This window comes from Lissotriton vulgaris, chromosome 5 (assembly GCF_964263255.1).
Source record: "Lissotriton vulgaris chromosome 5, aLisVul1.2, whole genome shotgun sequence".
NCBI lineage: Eukaryota > Metazoa > Chordata > Amphibia > Caudata > Salamandridae > Lissotriton > Lissotriton vulgaris.
Genome location: NC_141693.1, coordinates 1,972,770,751 through 1,972,784,784, shown reverse-complemented (window position 1 = coordinate 1,972,784,784; position 14,034 = coordinate 1,972,770,751). Strand labels below are relative to the sequence as shown.

At 45.1% G+C, this 14,034-nt stretch overlaps 1 protein-coding gene across 6 annotated transcripts in view; it reads right to left on the bottom strand.

Moving 5' to 3' along the window:
- PBX3 (PBX homeobox 3) overlaps positions 1–14,034 on the bottom strand; it is a 339,539-nt gene that overhangs the window by 78,163 nt on the left and 247,342 nt on the right. For all 6 annotated transcript variants that reach the window (XR_015296107.1, XR_015296106.1, XM_086924707.1 and 3 more), the window contains exon 5: positions 5,568–5,703. Coding sequence is in view for 4 of the 6 variants with exons in the window: in XM_086924707.1 (XP_086780833.1) it covers positions 5,568–5,703 (136 nt within the window). In the remaining 2 variants the exon portion in view is untranslated. The remainder of the gene's footprint in view (positions 1–5,567; positions 5,704–14,034) is intronic.

The following is a 14,034-nucleotide window of genomic DNA, read 5'->3' as shown; positions in this document are numbered from 1 at the left end:
ATGGAGTTAGTAAGTGTAGAACAGAGATGTCCATGCGTATGTATGTAAACTGAGAAACTGCAACAACTACAGGAGACCAGGGAAACAGGTGGGAGCATGTGAATCTACAGCTCTACATGCCAAGAACAGATGCTAACTGGGTAAGTAACATTATCCGTTCAAGGCATGTGAGCTGTAGATCACATGCTTTGCATAGACTATACAGCAGTAAACTACCAAAGCGGAGGCTAACCTGTAGTTGTTGCAGTTGTCTGAAACAGTGTTTTAAGTACTGTTTGGCCTACATTAGCTTGTTGCCTCACTAACACATCTACACAATAGTGTTTGGTGAATAAGTGCTGTGTAGACCGTGTTGCTGTCTTACTGATATCAGTTAGGGGCATATTCCCTAAGAAAGCCATAGTAGCCTCTATTTGGCGAGTGGAATGCACTCTAGGGGGTATTAGCAAAGTTTGTTTTGCTTTCAGATAACATGTCTGGATACATTTCACGATCCATCTTGCAATTCCGGATTTAGATATGGTATTGTCTTTGTGAGGTGGAGAAAAAGCAACAAAAAGTTGCTTTGTTTTACTAAATTCTTTTGTTCTTTCAATGTAATGTAGTAGAGCTCTTCTAACATCAAGGGTGTGTAGAGCTCATTCTGCTACAGAATCAGGTTGAGGAACGAAAACAGGTAACTCAACTGATTGATTAATATGAAAGGCAGCAACTACTTTAGGGAGAAATTTAGGGTTGGTGCGAAGAACCACTTTGTCTCTATGAAGCTGAAAGAAAGACTCTTGTATAGTTAATGCCTGGAGATCACCAACTCTTCTCTTGTAAGTATGCAGCTACTGCTGCTAGATGTAAGCGAAGGATGTGTAGACTAGTCCAGTTTGCTGTAAAAGTAACAGGTAACCGATGATGCTCTGTACTGAAGCATCAAGAGGATTGATATTGTTATTGTTACAAACTATAACAAATTACTTCCATTTTGCTGCATACCATGCCCTAGTAGTAGGCTTTGCAGCCTCTCTTAGGATATTCTTTGAGTCTGGTAGTAAGTGTAAATAACCAAACTCTATGTTTTCAGGAGTCAGATAGCCAGGTTGAGTTCTTTGGGATCTGGATGTCTTATCTCTCCATGGCTCTGCGTGAGGAGATTGGGTGTAAGATGTCGTTTTTGGTGAGGACCTACTGAGAGCTCCAACAGGGTGGTGAACCAGGGTTGACATGCCCATGTTGGAGCTATGAGAATTAGTGTGAGGGATGTTTGCCTGAGCTTCCGAACTACCATTGGAATGAGTGGGAGAGGCGGAAAAGCATAGGCAAATATCCCTGGCCACTTTATCCATAGGACATTACCTTTGGAGAGCGGGTGTGGGAACCTGGAGGCGAATCTTGTGCATTTTGCGTTTTCTGCTGTGGCAAACAGGTCTATCTGAGGTAATCCCCATTCCTGAAAGTAGGGCAGGAAAACATGAGGATGAAGTTCCCACTCGTGGGTTTGTTGCTTCTGTCTGCTGAGAAGGTCTGCAATCTGATTGTTTACTCCTAGAAGGTGTTCTGCCAGGAGATAAATCTTGTGGTGTATGGCCCATTTCCAAATGGCTTGTGCTAGGCGTGACAGTTAGATAGAGTGTGTTCCCCCTTGTTTTGTACATAGTACATAGCTGTCATGTTGTCCGTGCAGACTAGGACAGCTTTGCCTATGAGGTGAGTTTGAAAGGCTTTGAGCGCTAGAAACACTGCTAGTAGCTCTAGCTGATTTATATGGAGACGTTTATGCTTTAGAGACTTCACAATCCCTGGAATGTGTGATCCTGTAAGTGAGCACCCCAACCAGTGAGTGATGCTTCTGCTGCTAACACTGTCTGTGGAACAGGGTAAATGAAGGGCCGCCCTTTGGATACAATTTGTGGGTTCCACCACTGAAGAAAGCAATGGGTGCAGCCGTCAACCAACCCTAGATCGGTCAATCGACCCTTCGACTGGTTCCACTGACTTGCTAAGCCTTTTTGAACGGGACGCATGTGAAGTTTTGCATTGTGCACAATTATGAAGCAAGAAGCCATCATTCCCAATGAAGACTCTGACTGGTAATGAGTGGTTGGGCGGAAACTGAGTAAGAAGAGACTGAATAGGGTGAATTCTGGCTGCATTGGGGGAGGCTATAGCTTTTGAGTGTCTATGGTGGCTCCCAAATAAGTCTGTGTGTTTCAAGGCAGCAGATGAGACCTCAGCGCATTCACTGTAAACACTAGTTGGTGTAGTAAGTGAATTGTGGCTTGAGTGCTGGCTTTGATGAGCTGGTCATCCAGATAGGGGAAGAGTGGATATGCTATCTTCTCAGATGAGCTGCGACTACTGACAGGCATTTGGTAACTTGTCTGGGAGCAGTGCTGACTCTAAATGGTAGTGCTTTGAATTGGTAATGTTACCCCGCTATTACAAATCTTATTTGTGATGCGCGGGGTGAATTGGATGTGGAAATATGCATCCTTTAAGTCTAGAGTCAAGTCAAGTGAAAGAGTCCTTTATTTGTTTTTTTATAACAATAAAGATCAATAAATAAAATGTACTTTTGCCACATTAAAATCATTCAAAATACAGAGTTTAAAAGAAGTATTATTCCCATAAAATAGTTCATGTTATATTTACAAAATTTGAAATGTTAAGAAATGTCCCTTTTTAAGCCCCTTTGGCTGTGATGACTCCACTTTTTGGAGAAGGTTACTAATTTGAATGAAAATGTTTACCCCTCTGCAGGTTAAGATGGAGTAAAGGTAAAGTCGCCCTGTTGTAAAAGTGGGAGCGCTTGTTGATGTGTCAACATGTGGAAATGGTCTGACAGTATGTAGAGGTTCAGTTCTCTGAGATCTTAAGGAGCCGTCTTTTTTGGGAATTAGAAAATACAGGGAGTAAAAGCCTGGCCCTTGATATTGTAATGGTACCAACTCTATGGCTCCTTTTAGAAAGAGAAACTGGGCTTCCTGTTTGAGGAGGTGCAAATGTTCTGGTGACAGTTTGTGAGAACGAGGTGGAATGTTTGGAGGAATGTTGGTAAGCTACAGGCAATAACCATATTGGATAATTCCTAAAACTCATTTGTCTGTTGTTATCGATTGCCAAATGGGGAAGAATTGTAGAAGACATCCCCTGACAGGTGTTAAATGATCATGGGGAAGAGTAGGTAAGTGACTGCTTGTTTAGAGGAAGGGGAGTTACGGGGTGTGGAACACTTTCCACTACCCTTGCTGTTGTTTCCTCTATATCCTCCACTGAAGAAACCTCTTGTAGAAGTAGGTTGATTGTTGCCTTTATAGGCGGAAACATTGGTGTCTGAGGATGTGGTCTTAGAGACCCCAAGATAACAGGAGCAATGAAAGGAGCCCTGGTTTGAAGGAGAATGTAGAGCTCCCATAGACTTAGCTACCTCAGTGTATTTTTTCACTTTCTCTAAAGCCTGATCAACTTCAGGGCCGAAAAGATGCTCTTTATCAAACAGAGTATTTAAGATGAATTGTTGGACTTTACATTTGAAACCAGAAATCCTTAACCAGGCGTGTCTCCTGAGTAACACACTAGTGTTAATCTCTCAAGCTGAAGTGTCGGCAGCATCTAAGGCGCATCTAATGCAGGAATTGGAGATGAGCTTTTCTTCTTGTGCTAACTTCTGTGCTTTAGCTTTGTGCTCTTCTTGGAGATGTTGGAGCAACTGCTCCATTTCGTCCCTGTGTGCTCTACCATACCTCGCTAAGAGGGCCTGGGCATTTGCAATGCACCAATGATTCACCATCTGGGTAGCTATTCGGTTGCCAGAGGGGTCTATAAATGTTGACTCCTTGTCCGGGGGGGGCATCCCCAGAGGTTTGTGAATTAGCCTGTTTACAGACATTAGAGACAACAAGTGAGTCTAGAGGTAACTGTCCCTTAATGAAGACTGGATCAGAGGGAGCAGGCCTATAGAATGCAAGCACGAGCAGATGTAATCGGTATATCTCATCATGCCTTTGAGCATAGGGAGAGTCTGACTAGATCTGTGTGTACTACTCAAAGTTTTTAACAAGAAATCTTATTCTAGGGATTCTTTGTGTAGTTGTACCCTGTGATATTGTGCAGCTCTAGCAAGCAACTCTAAATAATCTACATTGTTGTCAGGAGGGGAAGGCTTTGCAGGGTAAAGGTCTGGGTCATTATCTGTAGGTGGATCAATAATATAGCCTTTCCAGGGGTCTATAGGTAACTGAATATCTTCATCATCTCCATCATCATCAGGCTGTGAGGGTAGAGAATTGTGTGTGTGATAAGTAAATGTTCCAATACTGGAGAAGGTAGTGAAGGTGTAGGGAAACGTGGTGGAAGAAGAGGAGGATGAGGGTTAGAACCGACATTCTTCTTTTTAAAAGTAATCTTATATTGTTTGTCCTCTGACTCAGGTTTGCGTTTGTAAGGCAGTTTGGTAAGAAGATGTCATGTATCAGGGTTAATGTAAAGTTTATTTTGTTTAGGATCCGATTTGGGGTCTGGTAAGTCAAGAATCGGATCCTGCGGCTTCGAAGGAGCATTTTTCGGTTTCGGCGCAGGCGACTTCGGTGCCAGGTTGGAATGACCTTTCGGCGTGGAAGGTTTGGTCTCCGAACCCATTTTTAATTTTGGCATCAGCGGTTCCGGCACCGAAGCAGCCTTTGGATTTGAGCTAGAAGGTTTCGGCTTGGTGCCAGGTCCCGAGCCGGAAGGCTTGACACGTCAGCGATAGAAATTATTATGATATCATCTGGGTAAGGTTTAAGTGAAATCAATTCCCTGAAATATTCAGGGTCAAAGGTCACATAATCTCACCCCCTTCAATGTTATTAAGGTCAAAGGCGGTGTGATGGCATTTCCGCAATTCCTGGCATTTTGGTGAATTGATGTCCATGCTGAATGGAAACAAAACTCCCAGTCAGCTACCATGGATGTTTTCTCAAGCTAGCGAGGTCAGCATAGGGATTCAAAGGCACAACTCAGCCCCTCTGTAATACGGTGCTGTGTATCTGACGGTTTTTCCAAATTGCAAAGAAGGCATTAGGAAGAATTAGAGGCCCTATTTCCACAATGTTCATGCAATTCTTTGAGTGTCTATCTTTCCGAAATAAACAATATGTGCCTTTCAAGAGGCTTGCATTTTTAAACTTTTGTCAATCTTGTGGTGTATGGCCCATTTCCTAGTGGCTTGTGCTAGCATTGACAGTTTTGTTCCCCTAGTTTTTTTTATATAGGATTAGTCAGATTTGTTTATCTCTCTGGCATAAAGTGCTTGTCCCCTGGACCAAATTCAAGTGCATGCTCTCACCAAGAGTTTGTCCTCAGGAGTGTGTCATTATTTAGCAATTTGCAGTCTGCAGTGCTTGATTTCTTGGCTCTTAATGACAAATTTACCACCTTCCTAAATTTGCCACTATTCACACATTGTCCAGTGGTTTAATGACACAGTTTCCTTTCCAACATGCATGATGAATGCATAATCAATGGCTTTTGTCCAATAGCTTAATTAGCAAGCCGCAAACGATCAGAGCTGGCATTCATCAGCGGCGCCCTCCTACCTGTGAAACTGTGATACTGCACTTCTTTGCCAGCTCCTCTTTGGCTTCTTCACTAGGGTATGGATTGCTGAGGTGTGAGTAAAAATACTCATTCAAGATTTCCGTTGCCTGTTTGCTGAAGTTACGCCTTTTTCGCCTAAAACAAAAAACACATTGTGAAAGGTTTTAGCTGCCCATCCTTGACTGAATGGCTACATTTGTATTGCAACGAATTTTCTGGTCTTCACTCAGTGGTGTAGGACAACATAAGAAACACAGTTGTGAAAACAATTAATTATGTAGCACTGGAAAGAGATATGTATGCATAATTCATAATTAATGGCCCACTTTCAGAATTTGGGCTTCTTTTTGACTCGTACACAGACATTAACATTTGGACTACCTAGTAAATGCTAGTCCAGGCACAAACCGAGTTCTCCCACTACAGCTATATGTCTTATATAGGGGAAACAGTCCGAACATCGCGGCCTCAGCCATGTGTATTCCGACATAGCAAATATAACCACGCTTGCCTTGAATACTCACATGCCTCAATCACGCATATGCGTAGTTAAGGCAGTGCGCGGTCTAGATGCAGGCTGCTGCATAGGACGGAAGCAGGAAGACCTCGCCAGCAAGAGAGGCAGAGGACGCGGTGAGGTAAGCGGGGCTGTGTTGGGGAATGGGGGTCATTTTGGGGGCTGTGGTGATGGCAGGGGTTAGTACTTTTCTGGGCTGTGCTGGGGGCGGTGGTAGTTTTCAGGCCTGTCCTGGGGTGGGGGGTAGTTTTTGGGGCTGTGCTGGGGGAAGGAGGGGAGATTCGGGGCTGTCCTGGGGGAGACCTCGCCCAGGAAGAGAGGCAGAGGACGCAGTGAGGTAAGTGGGGCTGTGGTAGAGGGTCGTTTTTAGGGCTGTGCTCCGGGCTGGGGTAGTTTTCAGTGATGGAGGAGGCTCGAGTAGTTTTGAGGGCAAGAGAGAGTGTTGGGGTAATTTTCAGGCTGGTGGTGGGGTAGGGTTGGGTTAAGGGCTGGGGGTTGGGGTCGTTTTGATGGTTTAGTGAGTTAAGTAGATTTTTTAATTAAGGGTTAGGGCGTTAGGCCTAAGGGCAGTGCAAGGGGTTGAAGTAGTTTGCGAGACAGCGCGGGGTATGGGGTGGGTAGGGTAGTGTATGTTATGGGGCATGGTTGTAGGGCTCAGGGCACGGGGGAATGGGTAATTGGGGTCGTTTTTAGGACTTAGGGGAGAGTGGGGTAGTTTTTAGGTCTCAGTGGGGGTGGTTGGGTATTTTTTAATTAGGGTTTAGGGTTTTAGGCCTAAGGGCAGTGAAAGGGGTTGGGGTAGTTTTATGGACAGGGTGGGAGGGGGTCAGGGTAGTGCATGTTAAGGAATAGGGACAGCAGGGTGGGAGGGGTTGGGGTAGTGTATGTTAAGGGGTAGATATGTTTTTTTTAAATTGGGGCGAGAGGGTTGGGAGTAGAGGCGAGCTTAGCCATGCATACTCCTTTACCATTCATGCCTTTACCGCAAAATAGGTTGGTAAAGGCATGTGTGATAAGGGAATGCGTGGTTAAGACGCATTTGTGGTTCGGCTGAGTGGTAGGGGCATGCGTGTGTGGTTCAGAGCCATGTGTGCCTCTATCATACAACCCATATATAGAGTTCCTTCTATGAAACGCGGAGGAGAGACCTGTTTTCTCTAGAGTACAAGAATGTAAATGTAAATGTACAGGAATTTATATAGCGCAAATCACCGAGCGGTTTCTAAGCGCTTGCTTAGGGAACCCGTCCTGGTATTCCCCTGTGAGATAACCCAGGCAGGGTATCCGCAAGGTGAAAGCCAGGCATCCCACCGCGAGGGGCCGTTGTGGAGATTAAGCAAGCTATTGCCCAGAGTCGCAGAGTGTGAACCCATGAATCGAGTAGGCACCGGAGCGAGAATTGTCGAGTCCATGGACATTTTTAGGACTCAAGACCCCGCCGAGCCGGGAATTGAACCCTGGTCCCGGGCTGACCTCTGCTTCCAGGTCTGCCTCCTCTAACCAGTGAGCCACACTTCTCCACCAAGCATTTACAATGCAATGGTCTCGGCATTATTAAAGGTAGAGCTATTGGCATTGCTAATTTTTTTTCCTTTTTTTTTTAATCATAAATAAATGGCATTGTCATTTACATTGCCAATAGCTTAATCGTTAAATAAATGGCATTGTCATTTACAATGCCAATAGCGTAATCGCTCGCAAATGCAGGACCTATTGCATTTACACCCATTACGCCATCCTTCCACCCATGGCCAATTTGATTAACAGCTCACTCTCACATGGCATTGTACCGCCAAGTTGGAAAAGGGCAGTTGTTAAAGCACTGGTAAAAAAACCCAATCTGGACCCCCTGGAGTTGAATAATTTCCGTCCAATCTCCCTTTTTACCTGGCATGAGCAAGGTAGCAGAAAAGTACATCAACCGTCAGTTATCTGACTACCTTGAAACTAATAACCTACTCAAACCATCTCAGACGGGCTTCCGCCCTGGCCAGAGTACGGAGACTGCAATGATTGCGGTGGTGGAAGAAGCCAGAAAGATCATAGATTCAGGAAGATCAGTGGCAGTGATCCTCCTGGATCTGAGTGCGGCCTTTGACACCGTGAATCATTTGACACTGCTTCGCCGACTGGAGGATTTGGGTATCTCAGGGCTGGCTTTGTCCTGGCTTAAATCTTTTTTACATGCCCGTTCATTTCAAGTGGCGGACGGCAATTTCATCTCTAAGACAACCCCTGTACACTGTGGAGTCCCCCAGGGCTCTTCTTTAAGCCCAACGCTTTTTAACGTGTACATGTCCCCCCATGAAAAGATTGTCACCCCTTACGGTATCGAACTCCTGACTTACGCTGATGACACCCAGCTTGTTGTGTCGCTGAGCCAGCAGGATCTCCCTTCCACCGATCTTTACTCCTGTCTGGGCGACATAACCAGATGGATGGACAGGTCCCATCTCAAGCTTAACAGCGATAAGACAGAGATTCTGGTCCTGGGCAGTCAATCACACTTCTGCCCGAATACCCTGTGGCCCCCTAGCATGGGTCCACCCCCAACTCCAAAGTCTGACATCAAAAGCCTGGGGATTTGGTTAGATGAAGGTCTTACACTTAATACCCAGGCCAGAAAAACCGATGGAGCATGCTACGGTCTACTACGCATGGCGCGAAAAATCTTACCCTTACTTCCTACCCAATCCAAAAAGCTTCTCATTCAGGGCCTTGTGTGGTCGCGATTGGATTACGGCAATGCCCTGTATCTCGGTGCCCCATATAAAGTGACGGTCCTTGGCAAGGGAGAAAAACAATTTCAATAATTATAGGCCAGAATATGCGCTATAATGAACATAAAGTCCAGCCGGACTTCAAAATTTATTAGATAACTAAATACGTCAAATCAAACAAAACAACAATAAAGCAGTGGGACACAGTCCTGTATCCACAGTACTAGACATACAATACACAGTACAGTTAACTAGGGATTTTCAGGCATTTAGAAGGTACAGGAGCAAAAAGGTAATTTTTCAATCTATTTGCTTCACATATGTAGAAAACACATGATTTTTGGCACATGATAGTGAACTAGTGTTTAGAACACATATTTTGTTGACGGCGTTTCGATCCAGTTAAAAATTGTGGATCATCATCAGGACATTCAGTGCTTGCCTGAATTTGAAAGCCTAGGCATTGTAGATTGGACCAATTGCAGAATCGCGGTTGGTAGGGCTACCAGATGTGGAGCCTGGGAGGGTTGGGGTTAATAGTTCCAAGTGGGCTGGCAGTCGGATTAGGCATGTTGTGCCTCGCAATATAGGAGTCACCGGGTTGCCTGGAAGGGTGGACCCACGAAGAAAGGTAATTTGCTGAAGGGCTGGTTGTAGGATTAGGCGTGTGATGCCTACGGGGAGCCTCATGGTTTAGAGTTCCCGGAAAGCGCAAGGGGCTATAAGAACAATGTTGATAGCGTGCAGCCGGAGACACAAGGGCCGGTGTTTGGGAACAATCAGGGGATGCGGAAACCAGTAGAAGTACCTACAGGGTCGCCGATTTCAAAAAACGGCTGCGGAGTGAGGTAGCCTATGGTAAGGCTCCTGAAGTTCGCGGTGGAACTTCCGAGGACGTCTTGGTGCACAATCGCGCTGTATGTTCATTATAGCGCATATTGTGGCCTATAATTATTGAAATTGTTATTCTCCCTTGCCAAGGACCGTTGTTCTTTACTCAATTGATACCCATGTCCTTGCTTACCTAGAGGGTTCCCTTGTTCTTTAGTAATACCATATAAAGTGACAGCAAAGCTTCAGGTTGTACAAAACACCGCTGCCCAGCTTCTGACGGGCACCAACAACCGTTGCTCCGCCAAACCAGCCCTTAGGTCACTTCTTTGGCTGCCCATAATTGAAAGGGTGCAGTTTAAGGCCCTCTGCACTGCCCATAAAATCCTGCATGGCAAGGCCCCTTTCATCCTAAAGGACCTCGTCCTCCCTTATAAAACCAACCGATCTCTCCGGTCCACTCGCCTTCATTTGACTTCAATACCTAGGATTAAGAGGGCACGATCCGGTGGCCGTCTTTTTTCCTACAACGCCTCAAAATTGTGGAACGTACTGCCATTAGACATCCGGCCTCAGCCTAATCTCCTCTTGTTTCGCAAACTCCTGAAGACTTGGCTGTTCCCTTAATTTATTCCCAGCACTAACAATCTGCGTTCTATCTTCAGTGCTGGGGCGCTCACGGGCAGCCATGCGCTCTACAAATCTCTAAACATAAACATAAACATACACAGAGCCACACTGTGTGTAGCGCCCGACTTGTATTTTGCTGTTTCCGTCATTGCATCCAAATATGTGATACACATCATAAATACAAAGTGTGCCGCCCGACTTGTATTTTGCTGTTTCCGTCATTGCATCCAAATATGTGATACAAGTCACATCATAAGTACAGTGTGCCGCCCAACTTGTATTTTGCTGTTTCCGTCATTGCATCCAAATATGTGATACACATCATAAATACAAAGTGTGCCGCCTGACTTGTATTTTGCTGTTTCCGTCATTGTATCCAAATATGTGATACAAAGAGAAAGCAAAGAGTAAGCCAGCCTCTGGGGATCAGATGTGGGGAGGAAAAAGACTAGGGCTGGCAAAAGTGGCTCCCCGCTGCGGGACACCTGGGTGATTTTTATGGCGCTCTGGCACCTTTCCAAAACGTTGTGGCGGCTCCTCCCAGGCCAGCAGGCAGGAAAAGATTCCCACTGCCACACCAAGAGCAGAGATCCGGACAGATGAACGGTGCAGGCGCCGAGGCTGGGGACATGGAGCTGCGCCAGAGCCAGCGTGCTCGCCGCATCGGAGTCTGAGGAGAGACCGAGGGAGCGGGGTTCAGGGAGAAGCGGGCAGCAGAGATGTTAGGGCACCGAGAACGGAGCAGCTGACTGAGCCCAGGCCCTTCCCTCTGCCCCGGCCACTGCGGTGCTCTGTCAGCCTGGCCCCCGCTCGCTGCTCGCACCATGCGCCTGGTGGTGCTGGGGCAGAGCGCCGTGGGAAAGACAGGTAACTCGCTGCCTGCCAGCTGCGTGCCTTCATTGTGTGTGTGTTGAGCCGAGGCAGCATGGCCGCTGGAGAGGGAGGGAGGGGTGCAGCCCGGCGGCGAGGGGGAGGTGGCGGAGAAGGAAAACATCCCGGGCTGCCTGGCGTGTGTGAGATCCCCGGCAACAGAAATTGCTACGTCCATCCCGGCAACAGAGACGCTAGCAATGGCGAAAAACATCCCTGTTAAAAAAAAAAAGTAAACACCCACAATGGCCCACGTCTGAATGACGAAACAAAGGGGGTGGGGCTTAAAAAAAAGACAGAAACGCCCACGAATCTGCTCCAAGACTGATTGACATCATTCTCTTCCAATGGCTAGCCTCCATTTATGGAGCTAGCCAATGGAAGAGAGAGGCGGGTTCAACGCCAGTACTGAAAAACATAAGATCTCGGCCTGCGCGACACTACTGCGCAGTGTACGCTAGGACGAGCCCTAAAATGGGCAAGGGGAGGGAATACAGTACAGGGAAATGAAAAAGAACTACAACTCAAGTTACATACTAGGTTATGGTAAACAAAGTTTGATGAGTTCAGGGGTAAATCAGGAAGTACTTTTCAATATACAAATCAGTAACTTTCAGAATTCAGCATGTTCGAAATTCAGAGTTTGTAAACTTCCAGAATGCACGTAAAACCTTTTACATTTGCTCACATTTATTCATCCCTATTTGTAATCAATTAAATAGGGTAAGACCTAATCCCGACACGCTGTCTATTGCAGTCTGCGGTCTGCTTACGAGGAGCAGACTATGGGCCCTATTCACAAACTTAAATTCTTACTACATTTTGTACCAGACTACTTCATGCTATTCACAAAACTACATGCAGAGTTTGCGCCTCAAACCCCTCCTATCTTTTTCTGTGTGTTGTGATCTCCACCCCAAGTGCAGCCTCCACATACGTAAGTACATGTTTTAGAAGTAAATGTGGGAAAGGACAGAGGGGAGTGGCTGGAAAATGAGTAATACTTACTTCTAAAAAGGAGGGTAATAGGGAGGAGGAGTTAAGGGAAGGGTCAAGGAGGGATTTAGGGAAGTACATCTACACAAAAATAAGTCAATGCCTACTCACAGACTGCAGTTTTAAAGTAACTGCAGCCAAAAAGGGACTCAAAAAAGTAGTTAAGTACTCCAGCTCAGAGCTGAAGTAAGTCCACCACCACACTTCGTCAACCATTGGTACTGCAGCACCCTCCCATAGAAATCAATGGGCTTAGGGACTTCAAATAAAACCCCACAGGAAATATTATTAAATTAAAAATAAATATTTTAATAACTTTTTCGTATTTGAAAATTAGTGTGGCAATAAATGGTATTAAACATACTTAATTTACTTTTAATTAATCCTATACATAACTTTTAAGAATTATTGGTGCATATAAAAATGTTTTAAATTAGGTGGGATTCTTTTTTAATGTAACCTTGAGAGAATCATTTTTAATGTAATTTAATATATTTTAAATAATTAAAATGTTATTTCAAAATGCAGTTAATAGCACTGCAGCATTTTCTCGATATTTCTATTTTAAAAATAAATATATACAAATAGTGTATGTCACTATTTTATATGAAAAACATTTTAACAAACTTTTTCCTAGTTGAATAAACGTTTTTTACTTTATCATAAAGAGACTCCTCAGTGTGGGCAGAGATCTCTGAATGGTAAAGTATATGCCAAAGTTGCCTATACTTTACCATAGGGAGATCTCCACAATTTGCGCAGAGATGTCCACATGGTAAAGTAAAGGGAAAGCTCCATAAACTTTACTATAGGAGGCTCTCTACCCCAGAGGTGGAGGAAAAAAACTCACCCAGCATCCAGCTTAAATGGATTTCATTGAAGAACGTCTGGTTCCATGGACAATATCCAATATTTCAAGAGACAAAACTTAGCTGTCGCCACTCAATCTCCCCACATAGAATGTGGGTTAAAGAGATTCAAGTGAAGGAGTACTCCCCTGCCCCCCAGAGATATCTGATCTCCACTCCGCTCATATGATCCCTACCACAGCAGTGAGGCATTTGTCACAATCATGAAGTATGGAAGGGGAAGGTTTGTTGGTGTTTATTTGCCATCACAGAAGATAACAAGAAATCTCTTGAAATCTAGATGGATTTGGAGTGACAGTTCAGTGTTGGGCCCACTGAAAGGTAGGGTTCAATTGAAGGGCCCATGTGTGGCACCTGGTGTAAGGGACAAGGAGAATGTACTGGTCTAGGAGCTCAAGAAAACTCTGAACCAATCTCACCAAGGACTGAGATAGAAAATTTGAGTCATATCCTCAATGTCCTGGACTGCCTGTGGTGTTGAAAAGTCCCTTTATCCAGGATCCATTACACCACTGTGTTCAGAATTTCTCCTATGAAGGAAACCTGATGGGACTTCGACTCACTGATACAAAATCACAAAGACGTCAAGAGGGCGGCCATAATCAAGAGGTGTTCTACAACTGACTGTGGTAAATCCGCTTTTGGCAGTCAGTCATTGAGGTACTGAAACACATTTATTCCTGACTTCGAAAGTTGAGCTATAACCACCACCAACACTTTTGTGAACAGCCAAGGAGCCAAAGTAAGGCCAAATAGCAGTAGGTACACTGGAGCGAGCTCAACTCCACAATGAACTGTAGATAGCCTCTCTGGTACCGCAGGGCAGGTATATGAAAAAAGCACCCTGTAAGTCCAAATATACCATCAAGTCTCCAGGATGCAGAACAAACAGGATCTGTTGCAGAGTGAGCCGTTTGAACTTGTCCTTTCTCAGAAAGACCAGAGGTCCAGTATAGACCCAAAGCCTTCATCCTTCTTCGGCTTAAGAGGTAGAGAGAATAGTATCACTTGTCCCTCTCAGAGCCCAGCACCC